Source organism: Cebidichthys violaceus, unplaced genomic scaffold (assembly GCF_023349555.1).
Source record: "Cebidichthys violaceus isolate CVI_PGR_0920_01 unplaced genomic scaffold, fCebVio1.0.p SCAF_3, whole genome shotgun sequence".
Classification (NCBI taxonomy): Eukaryota; Metazoa; Chordata; class Actinopteri; order Perciformes; family Stichaeidae; genus Cebidichthys; species Cebidichthys violaceus.
Window position 1 is genome coordinate 10,277,887 of NW_027176483.1, and position 22,194 is coordinate 10,300,080.

General features: G+C 40.7%; 2 protein-coding genes and 1 non-coding gene across 5 annotated transcripts in view; all 3 read left to right on the plus strand.

Annotated features, from left to right (window-relative positions):
* The first annotated feature begins 424 nt into the window (after nt 1–424).
* malt3 (MALT paracaspase 3) lies at nt 425–8,430 on the plus strand. The gene is made up of 15 exons (XM_068723619.1): nt 425–497; nt 757–840; nt 939–1,069; nt 1,464–1,602; nt 1,768–1,943; nt 2,134–2,230; nt 2,722–2,757; nt 2,892–3,095; nt 3,940–4,117; nt 4,206–4,280; nt 4,434–4,561; nt 5,862–6,011; nt 6,645–6,799; nt 7,480–7,596; nt 7,745–8,430. Exons 2-15 carry the CDS (start codon nt 828–830, stop codon nt 8,081–8,083), a joined length of 1,938 nt encoding a protein of 645 aa, XP_068579720.1. The 5' UTR covers nt 425–497; nt 757–827; the 3' UTR covers nt 8,084–8,430.
* A 326-nt stretch (nt 8,431–8,756) lies between these two features.
* trnah-gug (transfer RNA histidin (anticodon GUG)) lies at nt 8,757–8,828 on the plus strand. The gene has a single exon. It is a non-coding gene; the product is annotated as a tRNA-His (tRNA).
* Nucleotides 8,829–9,688: 860 nt separating this feature from the next.
* LOC137880861 (novel FERM domain containing protein) overlaps nt 9,689–22,194 on the plus strand; it is a 55,110-nt gene continuing 42,604 nt past the window's right edge. For all 3 annotated transcript variants that reach the window (XM_068722400.1, XM_068722402.1, XM_068722401.1), the window contains exon 1: nt 9,689–10,048. In XM_068722400.1, the coding sequence (XP_068578501.1) occupies nt 9,947–10,048 (102 nt within the window). In that variant the 5' untranslated portion in view covers nt 9,689–9,946. The remainder of the gene's footprint in view (nt 10,049–22,194) is intronic.

Here is a 22,194-nt window from a genome sequence, read left to right on the forward strand (position 1 = left end):
TATCATGGTGACAATATTTTATTTCACATCTTTGTAGGAAATGTAACACAAATCAGGCTAAATCTATACTATTGAAAACACAGTGAGTATGTCCAGTCTTATCTCCCTAAACCTCAGCCTGTAAATTGTACAGTACATGAAAAAGGGCCAGAACGATTGTTACCGTAATGTTTGTAAAGGTGGCTCCACTTGCATCTCCCTTACATGATTTGCATGGACTTATCCAGTGCAGGGTCCGTCTGTTTGGACAATTATTGAATTAAAGCTGTACCATTTTAAAATAAAATAAAATCTCTGTATTTTTCCAGTGTGCCAAAGGTTATATTTTATGAGATGCTCCCATATTATAGGCCTACCGGTAATGTGTGTGTACATACACTGCCTCGTTCCGGGAAAGGGAGAGTTTTGTAGATATAAATGAAGTTGAGAAGCTTAAGAGGAAAACATTTACTGGCTGAGGTCCGACAGCTGCTCAACTGGTCCGAGGCTGACGGCAGGTATGCATTAACACATGAGTGTTTAAAGAATGTTGAACTCCGATCATATTTATGTCTAAATTAGTAGCATTTCTAACCGAAACTACATTATTGTCACTGCGGTATAACCTGAACGTTACAGTTAAACTTCACGAGAAACGAAAAGCTAGTGCCAGAGGCTAGACATTCATTACGTGGTGTTTCATCGGTTTTGGGCCAGCAGCCTACTAAAGGGAGTTATTGAAAAATACTAATTGAACACTTTGACTCCATTTTCTAGAGTCTGTTGTGCTATAATAATAATAATAAGAAGATGCACTGCTGACTGGATCCCGCAACAAACCCTGTCCAATGATGATCAGCGGTATGTCTCTTCACCACACCACGTGCAGGGACTTTTCAAAAATAAAGACACCATAGTATGATTTCAGATGACTGAGATTCTCACTTGATTTCTTTCAGAAATTGTCATAGTGCGCCATCCTGTTTCTGTGTGTGTACCTGTGAACCACAAGGTGACTCTGAGTGTCCGTGCTGAGGGCACAGGTATCCTCAACTACCAGTGGTTCACTGATGAAAAGGATGAAAAGGAGGTTTGTTGATTTCACTTGTGCATATGTGTTTGAGTGACAAATAACTTTTAAATTCAAATATATCATTTCTTTTGAAGGTTTCAAAACATACTCGAGCATTTCGAATGACACTTATAACTGTTACATGTGGCTATAACGTCTACTGTGTGTGGCCATTATGTGTTGCTGTGAATTTCCCTGTTTGTCTATGCTTGTGCATGTTTATTCTGGTGCACAGCTGTCTTGAGCTCTGTGAAACCACCAGTTTAAATATAGGACCAATTAGCTACTAAAAATGACAAATTGAAATGAGTAATATCGAGAAAAACGTTGACACAGTCTCGCATAAATACTAATCTTTTCTCCATGAACCTTTCTGTACTTGGTTAAAATATTATTTTGTTTTGTTTTCAAGGTGTCTGGAGGCACTGAAGCAGACTTGACCATCAAAGCTAAAAAAACTCAGCTCTATGTGTGTCGAGTGAATGACCACTTTTGTAACTGCTTGTTCAGCGACTGGGTGAAAGTGAAGGTGTTGGACATTGATAAATCAGGTATGCATTCTTATGTTGATTTATATTGTAGTAGGGTGGTGCTTTTGTTTCCTTTTTGTTGTATTGGATATTGCTAGATAGCCTCTGCCTGTCAGCTGGCAATCAATCAGTTCCATGCACATTGCTAGTACATTGCTGTGAGTTTAAATCTCTATCTATCATCAGGGTTGTCTGAAAACTGGCTGGGTGAGCCACACATTGCTGTCAACCCTAAACCCCAGACAGTCCGACAAGGTACGAAACTCACTCTCCGCTGCGCTGCCTTTGGCATCCCCACTCCCCACTATCAGTGGTACAGAAATGGACAGCCGCTGCTGGACAAGACTAGCGGCATGCTGCAGGTGAGGAAGGGGTTTTTACAGTGATTGTTTACACTGTGCAATATTTACTGTGTCAATTCAATGGCTCTGAATCATGCTGCCTCTGTTTAATATTTATGTTTTGAGTTATGAGTAATCTTACATGTGGGGCAATAGCCAGAAAGACAAACACAAACAATGGTAGGAATATAATCAACTGTGGTGCCTGCAGGTCGACCGTACAACAGCCGAACATAAAGGATCATACCTGTGCTCCATATCTAACGTGCTACAGGAGACGTGGACTGAACCAGTCGATGTTGACATCGGTAAGTCATAACTGGAACTACTTTTATCAACTTGGTTAAACTCTGTCTTTTCCCAGTTGTATCATTGTTTTTTTCCTCAGACCATACTTCCTCCATTTCCGATGAAAACGCTGTTAAGAAAATATGTTTTTTTTACCACGCCTTTCATTAAACTGATTTAGCACTTAGAAGTTATTTCCATTATGCAGCAGGTACTTTCCCATTTCTAAAGACTAATAAGGAAGTTAGACTCCAAATAGTACTTGATCCGAGCCTTAAGACACACAACAGGAAAGTGATGTAAAGTGAAACTAGTTCTTGCAGTGTTTCTCCGGTTTGTAACTAACGTTGTGGCATGTACAGTGCAGATCACAAAAAAATTGAAAACATTTGAATGAAATTGTTAATTGTACTGCCTGATATGTGTTCTCTGGACAAAATCATAGTACATAAAATCTGATTTTTGTTTATAAAACTAATTGTGTGCACCTATTTATTTTTATATCCTCTAGTGCAAACAGATCAGCTTCCCCCTGCAGCACCCACAGGTACGGTTTTATGGAAAGAAACTCAGTGTCAACCCTTGCTATTTTTAGTGTGCTACAGTAGAACGCGATCACGGTATGTATGAGAATTTCCCTTTGCTGATATAATTAGAATTCTACTTTGATCTTTGTTCTAGCCACTGATAAAGTTGCCCTACTTATTGGCAACTTGAATTACTCCAATCACCCTCCCTTAATGGCCCCCATTATGGATGTACATGAGTTGGCCAACCTCCTGCAGCAGCTTGGCTTCAGAGTGGTTTCCCTGCTGGATCTCACCAGGGAGGAGATGCTGGCAGCTATTGACAAGTTCATTCAGCTCCTTGACAGAGGAGTTTATGGTGAGTAGAATTTGCGATACATCATTTGTTTTCGAAATTAGATACATTCGTCAGTTGATTCATGGCTTCAAATTTTGTTCTTGGAGAAAAGCTGACATAGTTATTTCAAGATTTTTGTGGGATTCAAAATATAACAATTTAACTTCTTCCCTCAATTTGTGTTGCTCTTATCTGTTGCTGTCCACGCATCCTGGGTCATGAATCCCTGCGTGGTTCACTGCACCTGTAGCTTCACACGTATGCATGGTTGAGTGGGCAGACAAGGGGTAAAAAAAGCATAGGCATTTTATGACTTCATATGTTATTTATGGCACTTCCTGTGTGCCCGTAACACTTTGAGAGCGACTTATATAGTATTTGAAGAGGGTCATTCACAATTAGGCAAACAATCAACTAAATGTAAGTTTTTTTCGACATGTGATAATCAGTTATACAGTTTCAAACAACAAAGATAAGTGGCATTGAAGTGTATGAAGACATTCAGCTATTAATAACGAGAGCATACAGCTTCAAGAACAAGTCATATTGTTCAGGGGAACAAGGCCACTACTGTTATTAAACAGCAGACAGATACGCTAATGATAGAGCTGTAATATGAAATGATATTGATGATTATATAGAAGCAATGATAAGAAAACTGACATGCTGTATCAGAATGATACTCTCTGTTATTGTTCTCCACTTTCTCTTGCTAATAATGAAACGAAGATGTAAAATTAATTCTGTATAGGAATCAGTGTGACCTTCCTCTAAGCTGCTCCAAACATTACAAGGATTGCATATGTTCAATGCAAAATGTGATGATTGTAAGTGGTAACTAGATGCATTTTAACACTCTTGACAGGCCTTTTTTACTATGCGGGTCATGGATATGAGCGTGTTGGGAGGAATTACTTGGTGGCTGTCGATGCTCCCCAACCGTACCGACCTGAAAACTGTGTCTGTGTGCAGAGGGTCATGCTCAATATGCAGCAAAGACGGACTGCACTGAGTGTAATTCTTCTGGATACCTGTAGAAAATGGTAAGCACAGTTATTCATTTATATTTTCACTAATAGTGCTAGTTATCTGGATTTATTTTGATTGCTTACTGTATTTTTTCTTCTGAAGGTACAACCAGGATTGCATAGCTTCAAGCATCACGCCATTGGGACCCAGTGGGAACACTGTTTACGGTTATGCCACGTATGTACTTTTTATTAGCTCTTTTATAAATATCTAATTACAAATACAGAAACCAATACTTATTTTTTCAGTCAACATGCTGTGGAATGGAAAGTTATGTTTGCAATCTGTTTTTTTTTTTTTCAATAACATTTCCTTTGTTAACTAATGCAGATGTGAAGATGCTGAGGCGTACGAGGTCCAGGATGGGGGCAAAAGTACTGGAATCTTCACTAAATACTTGAACAAGCACATCCTACAGGCCGAGAAAGTCACACATGTCTTAGAGAAGGTGTCTGAGGGTAAGTTGATTAAAAAACGACTGTGTTTTTGAGAACATGGTGATAAATCCAAAATATATCAGCCTTAAAATTATTCTAAAGTGGTGCTGTAACAAGGATAGGTATAGTTGATCAACCATGCTTTGAAGAAGAAGATAAGCTTGTTTGTCACTAAAATCCTTTTTACTTTCATCCACTCAGTAGGTTGACAGTTATGGTAGATTTGGGGTAAACAGATCTGAAGGGAACAGGTTGTTCTTTGATGCACTGGAGTGAACCACAGACACGTTTTATAATTGTTGGCAACTCATTTTATTGTTGTTTACTCAGGACTTGTAAGTATAGCTGTGACAGAGTTATGAAGTTGTCCCTTCTTGAGAGTGTGTTTGTCTGTTTGATGGGTCTCTGGTTGAATAATTTTTCGATGTACCATTAGCATGTGACCTCATTCTCTGGAAATTCACACTGTTGGCAAGAGAACAGCAGGAAACCTGAGAGCTGCAGAGTGCAAGACAGCTGCTCTGCCGTTTGGGCACTCCTGCCACTGCTCTGATGAGTTCACAGGACGGCCTGCTAACACAAAACTGTGTGTCTGTGGATATATTTAGATGAACAAATGAACCAGGATTGTGACGTTCTTAAAACAGGTTTTCATCCCTTTTTACTTCTTATTTGAAATCCTTGAGCCACATTATGGGCAGTAACTTAGAAAATCCCACGCCTCTGTTTTTGATATCTGCTCATCTTGTCCAGGACTTATTTAGAGATGGAAAAAGAGCTGATGATGATGAGATGCTGGTTGCTCATCCATTATAGCGAAGACAGCTCGCCCCAAATATTCCTGATGCCAAATCTGCTCAAAAGCCAAGAATAAATCAAATCAAATCATTTTACTATGGTTTCACTACTGGCCAGCCATTCCACCCTGTTACATTTTCATGCATTTACTCTGGTGAATAGGGGTTTTCCAAAACTCATTTAGCCAGTCAATTACTGTGAATATTTACTATCGTTTCACATTTCCCTGAGTTCCTCAAAGCCAGCCATGTGAATCTGATGCACTTTTTCTCCGTGCTATTGCAAAACTCAGGCAGCCCCATGAGCCAAAGAGTATGGGTGGACAGGCTGTTGTCGTTGCTAACAATTTTATGGAGGTTTTAGTTGATGAAGTGTTGATTTTCGCAATGTTGGTCAAAGCGGACTGAGTACAAAAGGGAAAAAACACCCTGGAATTAATTCAATTTGTATGTAAAGTTGAGTTTTGTCTTCAGCTATTACAAGCATCATATTTACCTGTATTTTCCTCCTCTCTCCACACCAGATCTAAGCAGAGACTATCTCGTCAAAGGCAAGCAGCAGGTGGAGATCAAACACACCCTGAAGGAACCTCGATCCCTTGCAGACCCAGTTCGGACCACCGGCCACACAAGGGAGCTTCACCAGCGAGAGGCCTGCTGGAGACAAGCAAATGGTGAGTTAAGGAAAATTAGTTTTGTCTGTGTTATGCGTTTTTCCTTATGTTTTTTATATTCTAGGTCAAATCGCATTGCAGAAAGGATATGTAAAACATCCACATTCCAGTTTATTTTCCATTAAGTAAAACCCAGTTCCATTTCGTGATCTGATGTCACCTTGATCGTGTGATAGATCGTTCTCTTTACTCTTACCCACACCTCCTACACTACAGCATGTGACAAACCAAGTGCAGACATTGTGGTTTATTGAGATATTTTCACTGTTTTTGTAAATCAAACAAGGAACTGGTTCGTTTTACAGAGTACTTTCCTGTTTAATGGAAGGAAGTTGAATTTTGACACCATAACTTCCTCAAATTGACCTAAACCCTTTTATAATAGAACAGTCAGCTAATCTGAGAATCTCCTCAGTCTCCCTCAGACAGATAAAAAGCCTGCGGCTTAAATGAACAGAAAGGCCGAAAGTCCCTAATGTGCTTAATCCAGGGTTTGGCTAAATCAGCTGCTCTATCTCAGTATTTTATTACCATAATAATACAAAAGTGCAGTCATAGTAAAACAGTTGTGGAGCATGTTATATGTAGTCATCATGAAAAAATAAATAAAAAAAACACTTTATATCCTTTCAGAGATACCACCGAAGAAGAGGCTGACATTTGCTTGCGGTGTAGAAGTGGAAGTCAGCTTCTCAGCTTTGTTCTCTAATGTCTTGGTGGCTTTTGCCACTGTAAAGACTAAAGGCCTCCGAACCCAGGACTGCACCATCACCCTGAGTAGCATACCTGTAAATATTGAATTTTTACTTAAAACTATCCTTTCAAGTTTTATTCTCATCCATATAGGAGCCACACAAGATCTATACAGTGACATTCTTTAGCCAAGGCACTTTTGTTTTAATAGACACACACAGAAACACACTAGAGGTAAAAAGTGAATTTACAGTATACAGACATTTCAACATTACTGCCTTTTTTTTTTGTTGACACATCACTTAAGTCCGAGTTAGTCTTTTTAAGAGTTACTAACCTCAACATTGAGTTTAAAAACTGCAAGTTATGTCAACATCATGAGTTCCATGTCGCTCACCCTGTTTCCACGAGTCACCAGAAATTTGTCAATGATGACGTGTTTTACATGTCTGAGGAAGTTCTGCCCATATATGGACTTCCAGCATGCTGCAGCCACATACAAAGCAGGATGTAGTTATAGTAATCTGCTGTACTTCTCTTAGTGCAACACATCCATGCAGAATCCTGGCCCATACTGACATCTAGTGGCTGATTTATGAATGCATCAGTGTTATAAGTGTATTTCTAGCAGTGAGTGCTAGCCAGTGTAAATACAGGACATGTTTATTGACAGTGAACTTATGAATGTTATGTAGTTGTAATATATATATTCTGTAATTATATGTAATATAATTGTTATAATGCTGACAACGTATGTTGTGCTTTAAATCCTTAGCCAATGGAAGACACATTCTCCAGCCCTGGCAGGTCAGAGGAGATGGACACCCTACTATTTAGTAAATCTGAAAACCCGGACTGTACTCTACGACTTTGTGCTCTTCAAAAGCTTACGGTACGCAGTTGATGATATGTGTCCCAATTCTGTACCTTTGAATTTTTTTTTTAATATATATATATATTTCAATCAAAACAGAGCAAGTCTTTCCAAGAAAGACTGTAAAATAAATGTGTAATATTGTTTTATCAATTGCATTTGTTAGAAAACGCTGGTCATCAAGGTGGATCTACACTATACTCACATGGACAGTAAGCTGCGCCAGACAGAAAGCCAACAGGTGGACATAGGAAGGCCTCTGGTGGCCTCCTGTAAACTGTACGCGAGGAATCATGGGACAACTGCCAAGAAACAAGAAGGTGCTTCTGCTCAAAGTATGGGCAACATTCCAAGCAGCAAACCACGGCTGCATCAGACTCCGGCTGGTCCGTGTCGCCCTTTCACCAGAAAGGCAGAGTGTGCTGCTAAAGTTGCAGTTACAAGGAGCAACGAACCTGAAGAGAACGATGAAAATGAACTGCAAGACTTTACTCTTCGCCATTAGACCTTTCTGGTCCTTTTGTAAATACTAGTTTTAAAACTAAAAACATAATGTGGTTATGTGTTATGCTAATGTGATTAGGACTCGGTTGCTGAATCTAAATCATCTGTGGTTGATGGTAATGATGAATGAATGAGTGAATGACTGGGGTTTGTGTTTGGTTTGCCTTGGCAGCCATCAATTCTTATCTTAACACTGAAGAAACATGAACACTTAACTACTTTTCAAAGCCACTGATTGTCATCGTACATTGTAAAATACTTTTCCATCAGTGGCGAGCTGGCTAGCCTAATTTAACAAATAAAGACTATTACTGTTAATAATTTATCTAATAAATACCACTACTTTCATTACTATTTGATTCTCAGTCTTTTGAAACATGTCATTCTGTTGCTAGCTTAGTCAAATGAAATGTTTAAATGGATTACAAACTTGTATGATTGAATAGACTACAGGTAAACTAACCATCAACAAAATTAATATTGTATGATGGTGAATTCTGGTTTGTTTAAAACCTGAGGGAAAGAGGTAAGAAGTGCGTGCCTGCTTCTTTTGACCAACTAATGTTAAATTGCATGACTTCATGTATTAACTTAATGTATTAACAGTTTTGTCCAATAACCAGATGAGATAAATAACAAAAATGTCTGCCTGCAACACCAGTTCCCGGTAGCTCGCCGTGATCGTATAGTGGTTAGTACTCTGCGTTGTGGCCGCAGCAACCCCGGTTCGAATCCGGGTCACGGCACAGAGTGTATACACTGGGTATGGGCTATGTTTCTCAGAGTTTTTCAAATGTTACAATATTCCTAACGCTGACACATAAGCATATCTCTGGTATGCTGTAATAAAGACACTGGATTGTCATGTAAAAAAAAGCAAGGTGGCACTGTGATAATGATTTGGTCAATTTTGCTATGAGCAACTTAACTAAGTGAGTGGAAATTTAGCGCTTTAACACGCACTTACGATGACTGGCCTGCAGGTGACAGTAGAATAGATTCAATATTAACCCAATATGATTTAGGAAGAGGTACGATAAATAATGCCTTGCCCCCTTCCAGGATGCCTTACCTACGTTTGACCAAACTATTTATATTTAAACAAACCATGGCCAATGATTTTAGGTCAGTCTGGCATGGTTTTGGTTGAAAGTCAGTTAATCAACCCTTTAGGATTTTCTATTATTTTCTATTCAGATATTGTTTGGAGCTCCTCACAAATTAACGAAGGGGATATTTGATAAATTGTATCCAAGCTTATTCACGAATATCTCTCAGCCAAAAGTTGCCTGGGTATTCTGGATGGAAGCATTTCATCATTCCAGCATTATGTTAAAATTGGGTAAGGCACTACCCAAAACACCCGTTTTGCAGTATAAATAAACCCTACATTCACTTGATATTTCACAAACAGAAGACAGTTTTTCAATGTACTTGAGCTGTAGGTAACTGCTCTGTGTCAGGACAAATTGCGGGGTGAGAAAAACAATGTTGGATATTAAAGCGCAGGGAAAACACCACACACTCCCGTTGGCTCACTTTGACGTCAGTTTTCACTGGGACCCGCCCGCTCGCTGAAGTGGTGGCGGTGAATGGTGAGAGATAATCCTCGGCTCTGCCACAGACACAACGGGGCTGAGCTGCCTTCTGGATCTGGATGCGGGCATCCTTGGATTCTGCTCTCAGCACGGGCCCACTGCACGGAAACTTAACGGGACAACAATGGTGCACGCCTCGGCGGCTGAATCCGTGGCTGCTGGTAGCTTAGGAGACCGGGGATTGTGGTCAATGTGACATTCACTGGCACGCTGGTGTTGAGTTTATTGTTCTGGTCCTAGACGCAGAGCAGCGACTCTCTGAGAAGATGTTGAGCCGATTCATGAGTGGCAGCATCAGGAATCTTGAGCGGGAATACAGCTGCACCGTCAGACTGCTGGATGATACGGAATATACGTGCACCATTCAGGTTAGTCACCTGTCGACCACTCTCTGAATAGCGATGCGATTGTGTCCGACCTGGCAGACGGAAAAGCGAGTGTCTGAGCAGAGGGATGGCAAGCGCCTGCATGTCCCGCTGCTGGTTGTCTACCAAGAGACAATATAGACCCTGAATAGAATTATATAGAGTTATTTTTGTAATTTCAAATAACACAAGGCTGATGTACTTCCTTCACATGATCCACCATTTCCAGAGTTCATGAGTGAATGTAGTGGCAGGCTTTCAGGGACCTTTGTAGGACAGACATGGCAGTTCCCTCCAGCTCAGGTTGATGAGGTGTCAAAAGCGCTCTGTGCTCTGAAATTCATGACTGAAAGGGCGTTTTGGCAGGATTAATTTTTCTCATGTGTCAGTTTGTCTTTTTCCTTGTTGGATTACTGCTTGTTGATATTAATTACCATCATTTAGTGTTGCTCGTGCAGTTTCCCTTGAACCGCTGACATCAATAATGCACATAAGGGATCCCGTTGCTGCTCTGGAGAACCTACTAAGTTACATTATGTGGCCCTTCCAGATAAACACTGGTAGAAGCGTAACTGAAGCATGTGGTGTTGATGCAGGACTGGATGTTGTCATTTAGTGACCACAGGATTCATATGTGCATCTATGACATTTTCTTTTATAAAAAACGGTAATTTACCACACTGTGTGGACACAGTGGAACGCAAACAATTGATATTGTCAGCTGACATATATTACTTGTAAAGATGGAAACAACTAGGTCCTGATATTGAGATGTGCCTTTGGTCTCACTACTACAAGCACTGCTTTGATGATTGTGCAGTTTTATGTTCATGCTGATTTCATAAAAAAAAATAGGTGAGAGGGCCTGTCACATCAATTACAACACAAAATTGTTCCCTTTGTGGATGCTGTGCATTTGTAGTTAAGAGGTGTAAGAAAATCCTTAGAGAATTCTCTGACTAGTCAGCAACATGTAGACACATTAAATCCGCTCCACAACATAGCAAGGACACATTTAACCTGCAATGAAAAGCAAATTAAACATTAATAAGACATGCATGATTCTTGCCACTTTGATATCTGTTATCAGCAGCAGGCTATACTGCAATCTCTCCTTCTTTTCCCCCAGGAGCAAGCGTGAAATAGATACTGCCATATTGTAGGATGGTGACTGTGTTCCCAGGTTGTAAACAGACCTGCATTTCTGCTTGGAGAGCCGAGCCAGAGATGGAGCTGGGCCAGATGGACTGTGAAGCCAGCAGGTGTGCTGTTTGCAGCAGAGTCGTGTGGTCTAGGTGGCTGACGTCAGCAGGCTGGAAGATGGGGAGTGAAAGACGAGAATGCTCCGACTCTGCTGTGACAGTCTGGCATCCTGACTATCTTTCTGTCTAACCTGGCTGTGGGAGGGAGCAGGTTAACCCACCTGACTAACCACACTGCTACAGTGTAGTCCTCATTTAGTTCAAACTTTGCTCTTCCTTCCCATCCAAGCTTCTGGCCTGCTAAAACACAAAACTACCCAGGATACCTAGACTAAGGAATGCAAAATAAGAGGCATAACTAGGTCATATATTCTCAGTCTCTCGTAATCTCCTCTCTGTGTGTTTCTGTCTCTTCATCTTTCTCTTTTTCACCTTCCTATCCTGTTCCCGGGAATTTATTCCCACTAGACCTGTTTCCATTACACTCTGATCGTTTCACTGAACTGTTTGATGGCTCCAAATTCAGATGTGTCCCTGACTTATGTTAGCCTCCTTCTGTTCTCTGACATTGAATCAGGTATCAACTTCCTCAATGACAGGGACATTCCCATGGTGTCTACATTTATAAAGCCATCTTCAGCAGAAATGTCCTCAGCAGAAACACAAAATATGCGTGCACCGCAGCTGAGCATTGAGCGCTTTCAAAAGAAGGGCAGAAAATGTGTCCATCTTTCAAGCTGTAATGCATCAAGTTTTGCTTTAATGAATTATGGACCTTTCCACTATGTTTGGAGGAGGAAAAAGTGAGCACTCATCATTACACAGACCTGTAGATTTAGCTCTCATCTAGTCCCAGTTTGATGGAAGTGCCTGAATTCCTCTGTTGCCCTCAGGCCCCTTCTGCTATGATTTTAATGCAGTGTAGCAGCAGAGAGTCCGACTACAGCAGTATCTCTTATTTGTGTCACGTCTGAATAACAGGTAAATCACATGTAAAGAAAATACCATATTAATCAAAGACAAGAACCAAATGGATTCACCCACTATAAATACAGCATACGCTCTTATTTGTTTACGGGTCTGACCTGAAGGATAACTCGAACACTATTCAAATTTAGTTCTGTCAGATGAAATATTGATGATATCTAAATGCATTTTTTTTTTGTTCCCAGTTAGCCTTAAAAGTTCTGTCTCACAGTTAGTGCTAATATTTCTTCTGCATCTCCATTCTTAAGGTGTCTGCGTGCCTGTTGTCACAGTAAAACAGTTGAACAGGTATTGTGAGATTTGTGTGGGGAGAGAAGGAAGAAAGAGAGCGAGGAAAGACTGTATCAACTGACAGGGAAACAGTTTTTGTCCATACCTGAACAAATTTTACTCAAAAAAGCCATTTGAGTACTTCTTTTTAATATAAAAAGAATAGGTTGCGTTTAAGCTCCCCTCCACCCAAGGCCTGTTGTTTCTGACAATTTGCGTTTTCCATTTGCTGAATTATTATTTCCTCAAGTGCTTATAAATAAAAGCGTGATAATGTAAGATGTAGATACTTATTTTCTCCTTCACTATCTCTTACGCATTACAAGAACCTCCAGTGTTTTATCGTTGTGCTTATAATTAATTACAGATTTATTGAATGTCTTTCAGCACAGTGAACTGACCCACTCTTTTTCAGCTGCAGAGTTAATAATAGCCTACACCATGTGAAACCTGTGATTTCCCTTTGTTTTCTAATAACTGTTTAGTTTGAGGAATCCACAACCACCAACTTTCAGGTCACTAATCCACCCAAAAGTAAAAAAAGCGTGACGTTGTGAAGTCTGCACCAAGATGATTGAGAGTTGGTGTAAGACTTTCCACCCTTTCACTAGTGACCAGGGCTGAACAAGTTCTCCTTAGGTCTGCTGACATCTTGGTGAGGAGACTGCCGGGGGATGGGAGCCTGTGTGTGTGTGTGTGTGTATTGAGGATGCTTTACTTTGAAACATGGGGCCAGGGTCTCAGCTGTTGCTACGGTGACTCCACAGTTACCCTAACAAAATGTGAGATCACTCACTGGTCAGGATCCCCCTTCCAAAAGCCCTGACAAAGACTCGGCCGTTAGTGCTCACAGGAAGTTAATTTATTTCCTGAATGCCATTTAAGGGCAGTGGTGGTGATGTGACTCACACCAATCAGGACAATCTGCTTGGGACTGTCCTACTGATCCCCTGACACACATTCAGTCTTTTACCTCCTGTGATGTCATTCTCGTCATAATCTGCCGTTAAAGTTCATATAAACAGCTAGATGTGTTGGAAAATTGGCAATTGCATTCTGGGCTGGAAATCATTTAAGCATTTTTGATACTAGTGCAGCTGCAATACCCGATTTCACATGTCACAGTATTGAAAAGCACAGGAGTGAATAATATAATTAATAATGGCTGAATTCCATTTTGCTGCTTCAGGGTACTGGTATTGAAAATGCATGCTCACTGTCATATCGTACTGGGACACTTCAATAGAACAGAGCCATCCTTAAATTTGTGACACCTGTGCTTTTCCTGCTATGGCACAGGAAAAACGTCTGCTATAAAACATACCAAAATTATACTTTTTACCTTACATTAACAATAACTTTGCTTTAAAAAGTTGGCAAAATGATGACTTAAATCAGTATATGTGATCAAATAATAACAAAAAAAAATTGCAAATCTGACCATTCTCATGACAGATTTTGATACATGTGGACAGTTGTCGACACTTGGAGCTACAGGTACATTTCAGTCGCTACGAAAAAACTGTTATGGTTCACTACCCAGCTCTATGTGTATTGATTTTCACTGTTTTTGTTTTCAGTGAATTGTTTGTGTTTTGTTCATGTATCGAAATGAGACAAAATAATCTTTACTCAAGCTCTTCATCGTGAATGCGGCGAGCTCAGAGCAAAGCTGTTTTAGTTATAACAGTTTTAGCTGCAGTGTACAATGTGACACTTCAGAGATCCCTGGTGACTACAGGTCTTTGCTGACTTTACACTGTCAGGACCTTCAGAGGTGTCCTGTGCCAGGTATGCTAGGCAAATGTCATCCAGGGTTGGAAGTCTGCATACTTCTGTGTGTGTCTGTGTGCAGGTGTGTGTGTTCAGAGCTCACTGAGGCTGACACACTGTTGCTATGCTTCATATGAATGATTAAAATGTGTGCTAGGTCTGAATGTTTCATGAGGAGTAACCTCCGGAGAACGTCACTTGTGTTTACCAGCATCACTGCGCACCAGCATCACGATTGGCTGAACGTGTGGCGCATGGCTGCTTTGTGATTAAGGATTACATCACTGTAGCATCTACAGAGCAGAGCAGGACAGGACAGCCCCTTGCAGCCCTCTCCAATCTCTCTCATGGGGATTTGACATGTGGGAGCAGCCACTTGCCAGTTATACTTTATCAGTCATGTCGCGTTCATAATAAAAGGGCTGGTGCATCATGTCAAGGTTGGAAAGGACTAATGCTTGTTTGCTGCCTTCGCATGTGGTCCTTGATCTTCAGCCTTGTGTGTCATTGCTATCTCACACACAGTTCTGATACTCCAGTGCGGTATTACTGGGAAATCAAACATTGCCTGACCTGCATTAGCTTACTGGGATTGATGAAAGAGCTTAGTTGAAGATGAGATGGCTTTGGCTATGCACTCATTAAAAGCTCACACACATAAACACTTTTCTCAATTTGTTGCACTGCATCAAATCAAGATGCTAAATGGTAAATGGACTGCTTTTCTAGTTTTCCGACAACTCAAAGCGCTTTAACGCTACATGTCATCATTCCCCCATTCACACACATTCATACACTGATGGCAGGGGCTACCATGCGAGGTGCCACCTACCCATCAGGACCCTAACTAAACCATTCATACCCATTCATACACCGCAGGCACAGCTTGCGGGAACAATTTGGGGTTAAGTGTCTTTCCCAAGGACACATCTACATGGACTAGTGGAGCCAGCGATCGAACCGCCGATCCTCTGATTGAAGGACGACCCTGCTCTACTAGTAGTACTAGTACTAGCTCTACTAGTAGTACTGCTCTACTAGTATGTAGAGCCACTAAATGTGGTTGCAGAGCTTGTTTGGGTTTGTCTCACCAAATGGCCCTCTCATATTCCCCAGTGTCTCCTTGTGTGTGTGTGTGTGTGTGTGTGTGTGTGTGGGCTGGATGTAGAGCAGGCAAGCAGTCTGTCAGTGTGTTGGTGGCAGTCTGCTGAGCCCTGCATTGTGTTGTCTGGGATGTATTGTGTGACAGAAAGAAACTCAGAGGGGCCTGAGGTTATGCTCCACCTGGAAGCATGAATATTAAACATCCTTCCAGAGCAATATATTCCTATGGTGACTTGGCTGCTAATAAGAGAAGTGGACATGAGCAGAGTAGTGTTGATGATCCACCTCCCCTATCAGGCCAAGGTTCACGTTAACAGGAGATAGCCTGCAGCTATAGTAATGCAAACAGATTGCACAGCTTGTTGGTGATATTTATATACTTGAGTGGCCTTATAAATGAGCTAACATGGTGCAGTGCAACTCTTGGTGGGGATTGCGAAAGGGAGAGCCATAGAAAGCTTAACTCATTTAAATGGGAAAAAACAGTGTCGCTTTGATCAATTACTGATAACAAAGGGTGTTTGTAACCTGCAGCTATGATGCACAGGAGTGATGCACCACCTCAAGCCAGAGAGTTAATCAGATAAGAGCTGTCTTCAAACGCTGACCTCAAAAATTTGTGAGCACAGTTTAAATTGCAATGTTATATCAGGCTCAGCATTAAGTGTAGCAGCCTTGGTTGATAATGGGTTATGTTTTAAAATGAGACGCAATTTGGTGCAGAGCATTTTTTGTTCAGCCCTAATGTTTTGTTTTGGGACCATAGCATGCTCAATCACAGCTTTGCAGACTGCTGGTAATGGAGGGCACACATATTTGATTTTACATCAGTTGTGATGTATCTATATCTGTTGTTTGGAAAGATTGTTCTACAAAGAAGTTAGCAGCGTTGCAATTTTGAAACTGAAATTTATTCTGATTGTTTACCATTTACTAAGACTTGATTGCTCTGTTTTTGCTGCTGTGTTACTGACCTGTATACCTTTAAAAAGTTGTAGTAGACAGATGTTACAGTGCTGCTATCCAAAGTCAGACTTTTCTTTTTGTCCTGGCCTCTCTACTTGGTCTTCATCGCTCTGGTCCAGTATGTCTGTGGGCCAGAGGGCTCTCTGTTGTATAAGAGAATACAGCCATTGTCTCGCTTTGTACTTCAAGGCCCTGTGCCTCTGCAGACTAATGAGGAAACAGGCATATGCTCGTACTACCACACTCACAGTGAAAAACAGCAGAGCAGCACTTTTGTTGACGTTGTTGCACAACAGCAGGCGGAAAATTTAGAGATTTGCATGCAATTCTTATTCAAATATCAGCTATGTAGGGGCACAGAGCATGTGTATATTTAGTCTCTTTCAGTCCAACAATGTTGTTACTTGTGAATGATTCTTGGTCGCGCACTCCAACACAAAAGTTGCTTTGTGATGGAAATTGGAAATAATGTGGGTGTCACCAGCTCTCGGGACAGGTGCTGAGCTGAAATCAGATGCAGTCTGACAGCCGTGACACTTTTCTGTTGGCCAATCAGCCAACAGAAAAGTGAAAGTCTGAGAAGTACTGATGGGGGGTAGAGAGGTTAATTTACTCTTCAACCCTCAGTTCAGTCTTCATTGCTTCATTTCAGTTTGATGTCCTACAAGGGAGCATTTACTAAGACAAAAAGTGAGCTGTTTTTATGAGACATATTTCTCCTTTCTCCCTTTTGTCCTCCTGCTATTTCTCTCTTTTATCCCGCCCTCATGTGCTCCACGGGTCACCTCTTTCTTTGCATCTACAGGCTTGTGGTTCTGCTGCACACAGCCTCACTGCAGGGTTTTTTGAGCTAATGATTGCCGTCCCTCCCCTCCTTCTTTCATCTCCCTTTTCCTCCGCCCATGCCTCAGTGTCTCGTGTCTTATTTTGTCTCGTCGGCAGATTTACCTACTTAGCGTGCTCAGTGGGATCTTGCCTCTGTGATGTTTTTAGTGTGGTCATTGCTGTTCAAGAAACAGATTTGATGTTATCGTTAGTATGTGAGGATATCAAAATGCTTTTAAGGGTATAGTGAGAACTCGTTTCTTTCAGTCCTCCAGCTGTGCCATTATACATGTTCATACAAGGCTTAATTTAAGGTTGACTGTGTTCAGATAAGCTGGATCTGTAGTTCAGTGGATTTTCATAACGCACCTTGTTTAATGGATCCCCTGGGATCTTCAGCAGATTGAGGTATTGCTTACAGTATATTAATTTGACTGGAATGATGCCTTTGTGTTGGCTGAATAATTTCACACATAATGTATTCAGTAACATGCAGGTAAACAGTTCCTCAAACGAAGAGCTGTCAGGTCCTACAGCCTTCATGTTTAGCAGTTAAGCAGAATTACTGTTTGGTAACACCTTATTTTATCCTTATACTGTATAAACAGCACTTAACCACTGTATACTGTATGTATAGCCTTAATTTCCACTTATTCTGTTTTAAAAAAGCCCCACCATAAACTCCGCCGGACAATGAGTCAGTCATGTATGAAATGAAAACATGAACATAAGCACGCAAACAGGTTTGAGAAGTTAAGCAGTGGACTAAATAGTTCACATAAGTTCCATGCTTTAAGCAATGTTTAAAGTAATGTGACAATTGTTGCCACATGCACAGCTTCTGGCATGGTGTCCTGAGATTTGACGCACACTATTAGTTTGTCAAGAGTGTGGCAATAAACAAAAAGCATAATGTCAACAAAAGCCCTTCAGTGATGGGAGAGGTTATTCAAGTTACAGCTTGGTGCAGTAGTGATTTGCATGAAGGAGTCTCAGAATGCACAACCTGTCCGCTGCAGTTGGAGAGGACAAAGGAAGTTTCGCTTTTGGACAAGAATATAACATGCTGACGTTAAACTTGTATCTAATGTGTACCTTGCTTTGCTGGCACACATTAAGCTCTTTAGTGCCAAATTATTGTCTTTTAACACCATTGCATGCTCAAAACAATAACAATGATAATACCCTTGAGAATGATTTATAATTGTGATGAAATTAAGGAGGGAAAACAGCACTTTCCCTCTCCAATATGTTCTACTATACATCCCTAAGGATAACCTCCTGTGGAGCAGCGGCAGCTGGCAGGTTGGTGCTGTTTACCAGGAGGAAGGTGGCTGATCTTGAGCAGTGGAAGTGCTCTCTCACAAATGAGTCTCTATCTCTAGGAGAAATACGAGATCCTGTCATCTACGTACACATGTGACTAGGAGCCTGTGAAGAGGGCCACTTGAGCTGCACTGAGAGTACAAGGTCTGTTCTTTCTCAGCAGGTCTCACTCCTGCTCTTCTTTACTGTCTTTTATCTCTCTTCAAAAGAGTGACAATACACACTGTCTCTCAGGTGTGCCACGGCAAGCGGTTGAGCAAATCCGCTTATGGAAATTAAAAAGGAAGAGAGCGGAGGAGCTTGAAGAGAGCCGTGTGTATTGGTGCAGCAAGACATTGAGTCGAGGCGGGCTGGTTGTTTTTGGTATTTAGAGTTGAAAAATCACCTTGTGAATGTTTAATTCATCTTAGTCTAATTTTCCACCCATTCTGGATCATTTTCCTCCAGAGGAGTTATGTTTCCAGTGGGTAGATAGATGACAGGCTGAGCTGCTTTATGAGAGTCATTATTTGTGTGCATTAGCACTGTTTGCTTGCGTTACCTGTGCCTGTGTAGTATATTTGCAGGCCATATCATCCATCAGTCAATGTTTTATTCCATGTTTTATTCCATCTTAAAAAGGCCTTGCTCCCGTTGTTCCACGTGTGTCTGGGCCTGCAGATTACACTAACAGCTATTCATGCATGCAATCAGTCTCCTTTTCCTTTGTGTGTGTGTCAGCGCAGCAGTCAGAAGAGATGAGTGTCTCTGGAGAGGAGATAGATGAACACATGCAGGGGACAAAGAGGCTGGCCAGTGGAAATACACAACAAGCCACAGACACAAAGCTGTCCACTGCAGGTTCTGGGTCAATTCGTAGAATGTGTTGATTAACAACATTAACAGTAATGTTTGCCAATAAAATAGTGTTCTTTTGAGTTTGGAATGATATTTATTTTGAATGTAATAGACGAGAATGCAGGTTCTACCATCACATAATTGAATTACGGTCTTTTGTTAGCTTTTCTAACGTTTACTAGAAGGGCAGGCATCTACATGCTCTGTTGCCTTTAGGGATCTTGGATTTTCACCTTGTCCTTGCTGACATGTACATCTACAACCACTTTTTTTATAGTTCAGCTGTTCTACCATACATTTCTGCTTCTGCTGCAGTCAAACGTCACCCTCGTTACATTACAAGATGAGCTCTTCCATTTGACTTTTTATTTCTGCAGTTAAAAATATATAGGATATATTTATTTGATCAGTAATTTTAAGATTTAAGATTTAAGGCCTCAATGACCAGGATAACCCCTGATTGCCACAAAATATTTCTCAAGTCTCTTCCTCCTTTAGCTACAACAACTGCTAGAAATCAGTTAAGGAAAACATTCTCATTATTCCTGGTTCATTAGATTGTGTCATTATATATTAATTAGACAAAAAGCAAAGATAAAGTCTTTTTCTAGGTATCTCCTTTCCTCTTCAGTACCCTCTGTCTCCATTTGCCTATGCGCTTCACTGACTATAGTGAAGAGTGAGCACACTCAATCACAGGCATCTTTTAATTTGGTTCAGAAAATTGCATTTTGTGCCCTATAATGTTTGTAATTGTAACAGGAGACTATTCCCACATCAAGCACAAGAAAATCACATTAGGAACAGTGTAAGTGCTGAACAACTGCATTGCTATCTTGAGGAAAATGGGTTTTCAGGCCAAGTACTGATGGGTTTAGGATTTAACAGTTGTGCATATGATTGTGTCTCTGGGGGTGTTTATGTCATGACTAACTGAGTAGAGCATGATATCTTCTGAGCAATCAGATGCACCTCCCTGTTCTCTGTTATGTAAAACTAGAGATGAGTTGCTGCTATTGTGTCTTGTCTTGTGTCTTGAGTCTTCTCCAAACCAAATATCAAATTGAGTGACTATAGTCTGATGCCAGCATTGTCTGTAAGATACATCTTTGAAAGAGTTGGATATGAAAAATGATGGTACTTAAAAGCAATAATATTTACACATTTTTCATTGTTGGAATGTAGCTTATGAAAACCTTTGGCATGAACAACCTGAATCCATAAAATCTTTTCAAAACTGTAGGAAAAGTACAAAATCCTGTGTATGGTTAAAGTCTTAGAGTCTACAGCCAGGCTAGCAGATCTGTGAGGATTTTGCATGCTAACATTTGCTAATTAGCACTAAACTCAAAGTACCACTGAGGCTGATAGGAATGGCATGAATTTCGCAATTCATAAACCAAAAGTTTTGGATACATTTAATTGAATTATATGTAAAGTCAGGGGATCCCCAATCTCAGTAGGGTACATAATGTGGGAACCATGTGAATGTGAAATTTTTGTGTCATGTGTAAACTTGAACCTGCTGGTGGTGCTATATGAAAAGTCAGGGGATCACTGAAGTCTCGCTGCTAGCATGCCCAAAAATAACACCAGCAAAGACAAAATACTGAGATGATACTTTAAAAAACAGAATGCACTGTACATTAAAACATTGCTGCATTTGTAACTTCAAAATTACTTCTCAAGCAGTGATATTTGCTAAAAGAATGTGTTGTCAACTGTCTTCTGTTCATATGATATGAGCTGTGGTAGTACTGAAAATCTGCAGAATTTGAACAAAGAAAGACCTCTAGAAATAATCTTAGCCTTTGGTCACAGCTCTGTGTCTTTGTTTCGGCTGAGTACACAGACAGAGGTGTGCCATATGGCAGCAGAATAGCAGTCTGGAGGGGATTGTTTCAACAGTGGTGCTTTCCTCTCAATAAATGGTGTTCATGGAGCTCCCCTCCGTCCCCTGGGTGGGAGACAGGTGCTGCTGAGGGGAATGAAGCGCTGTTTGCACAGCTACCCAGCATGTCAGTCTCCCAACTCATTTGGAAGGGAAGAGTGATTGTTTGCCCCGGGCCTCTTTGGCTGCGTATGCAGTGCAAGAAGTGAAGAGCCGCTTCGGTAGAGTTTCATGTACGGGAAATGGAGGATAATGAAAAACCTTCACACATCTACTCAGTTGTTTCTGTTTGCACAATATTCTGTAAATATATCAGACTAGAAAAAAATATTTAGCATTTGATCTTATGAGCTATCCTAACTGGAATGCAATTAAGTGTGGATCAATGCAATCAACACAGAAATCAATTAGGTATCCTGTGGGCTGTAGTTACACAGTATTGGTGATGCTGATTACGCTGTGGTCCAGTTTGTGGTGAGCGCAGCTATTTTTAGCCTAAGTCATTCCTCAGTGCAGGTACAGGGAATAAACTCTACAAAGGAGTTGGCCTAGCCACCTCCACCCACATGCTGCCTTAAGCACAATGCAAAGCTAATGACTAATGAACACATTCTGTGACTATCATTATCTGATCTGTCGGTGCCCTGCGTAAAAGCGCTTTAAGAAGATTCAGTGATATATCTTGGATTGAATGGGTTGCTCATAGTGTGCTACAGTTTTATTGCCTTTCAAGTCAAAGGAGTCTTAGAATTTTGTCACATACGTATAAAAAGTAGTATGTAGTCTCCTTTTCCAATAGAAGAAGGCACAAAGCATAAACAAACAAGCAATTTAATAACACACATACACACGTTTGATACTTCGACAACACAAATGTGACATAAGAATTGTGTTTAGCCTAACATTTGGATATTATTGGAGATAGTATATTAGCCTTTTACTAGTTATGGGTTTATCAGTTTTATTGG

Bases quoted from the DNA above. Each gene is read 5' to 3' on its own strand.
- malt3 (XM_068723619.1), top strand. The intron at 2,231-2,721 runs GTAAGTCATAAC...TATATCCTCTAG, and splicing joins ACCAGTCGATGTTGACATCG to TGCAAACAGATCAGCTTCCC. The intron at 2,758-2,891 runs GTACGGTTTTAT...TCTTTGTTCTAG, and splicing joins TCCCCCTGCAGCACCCACAG to CCACTGATAAAGTTGCCCTA.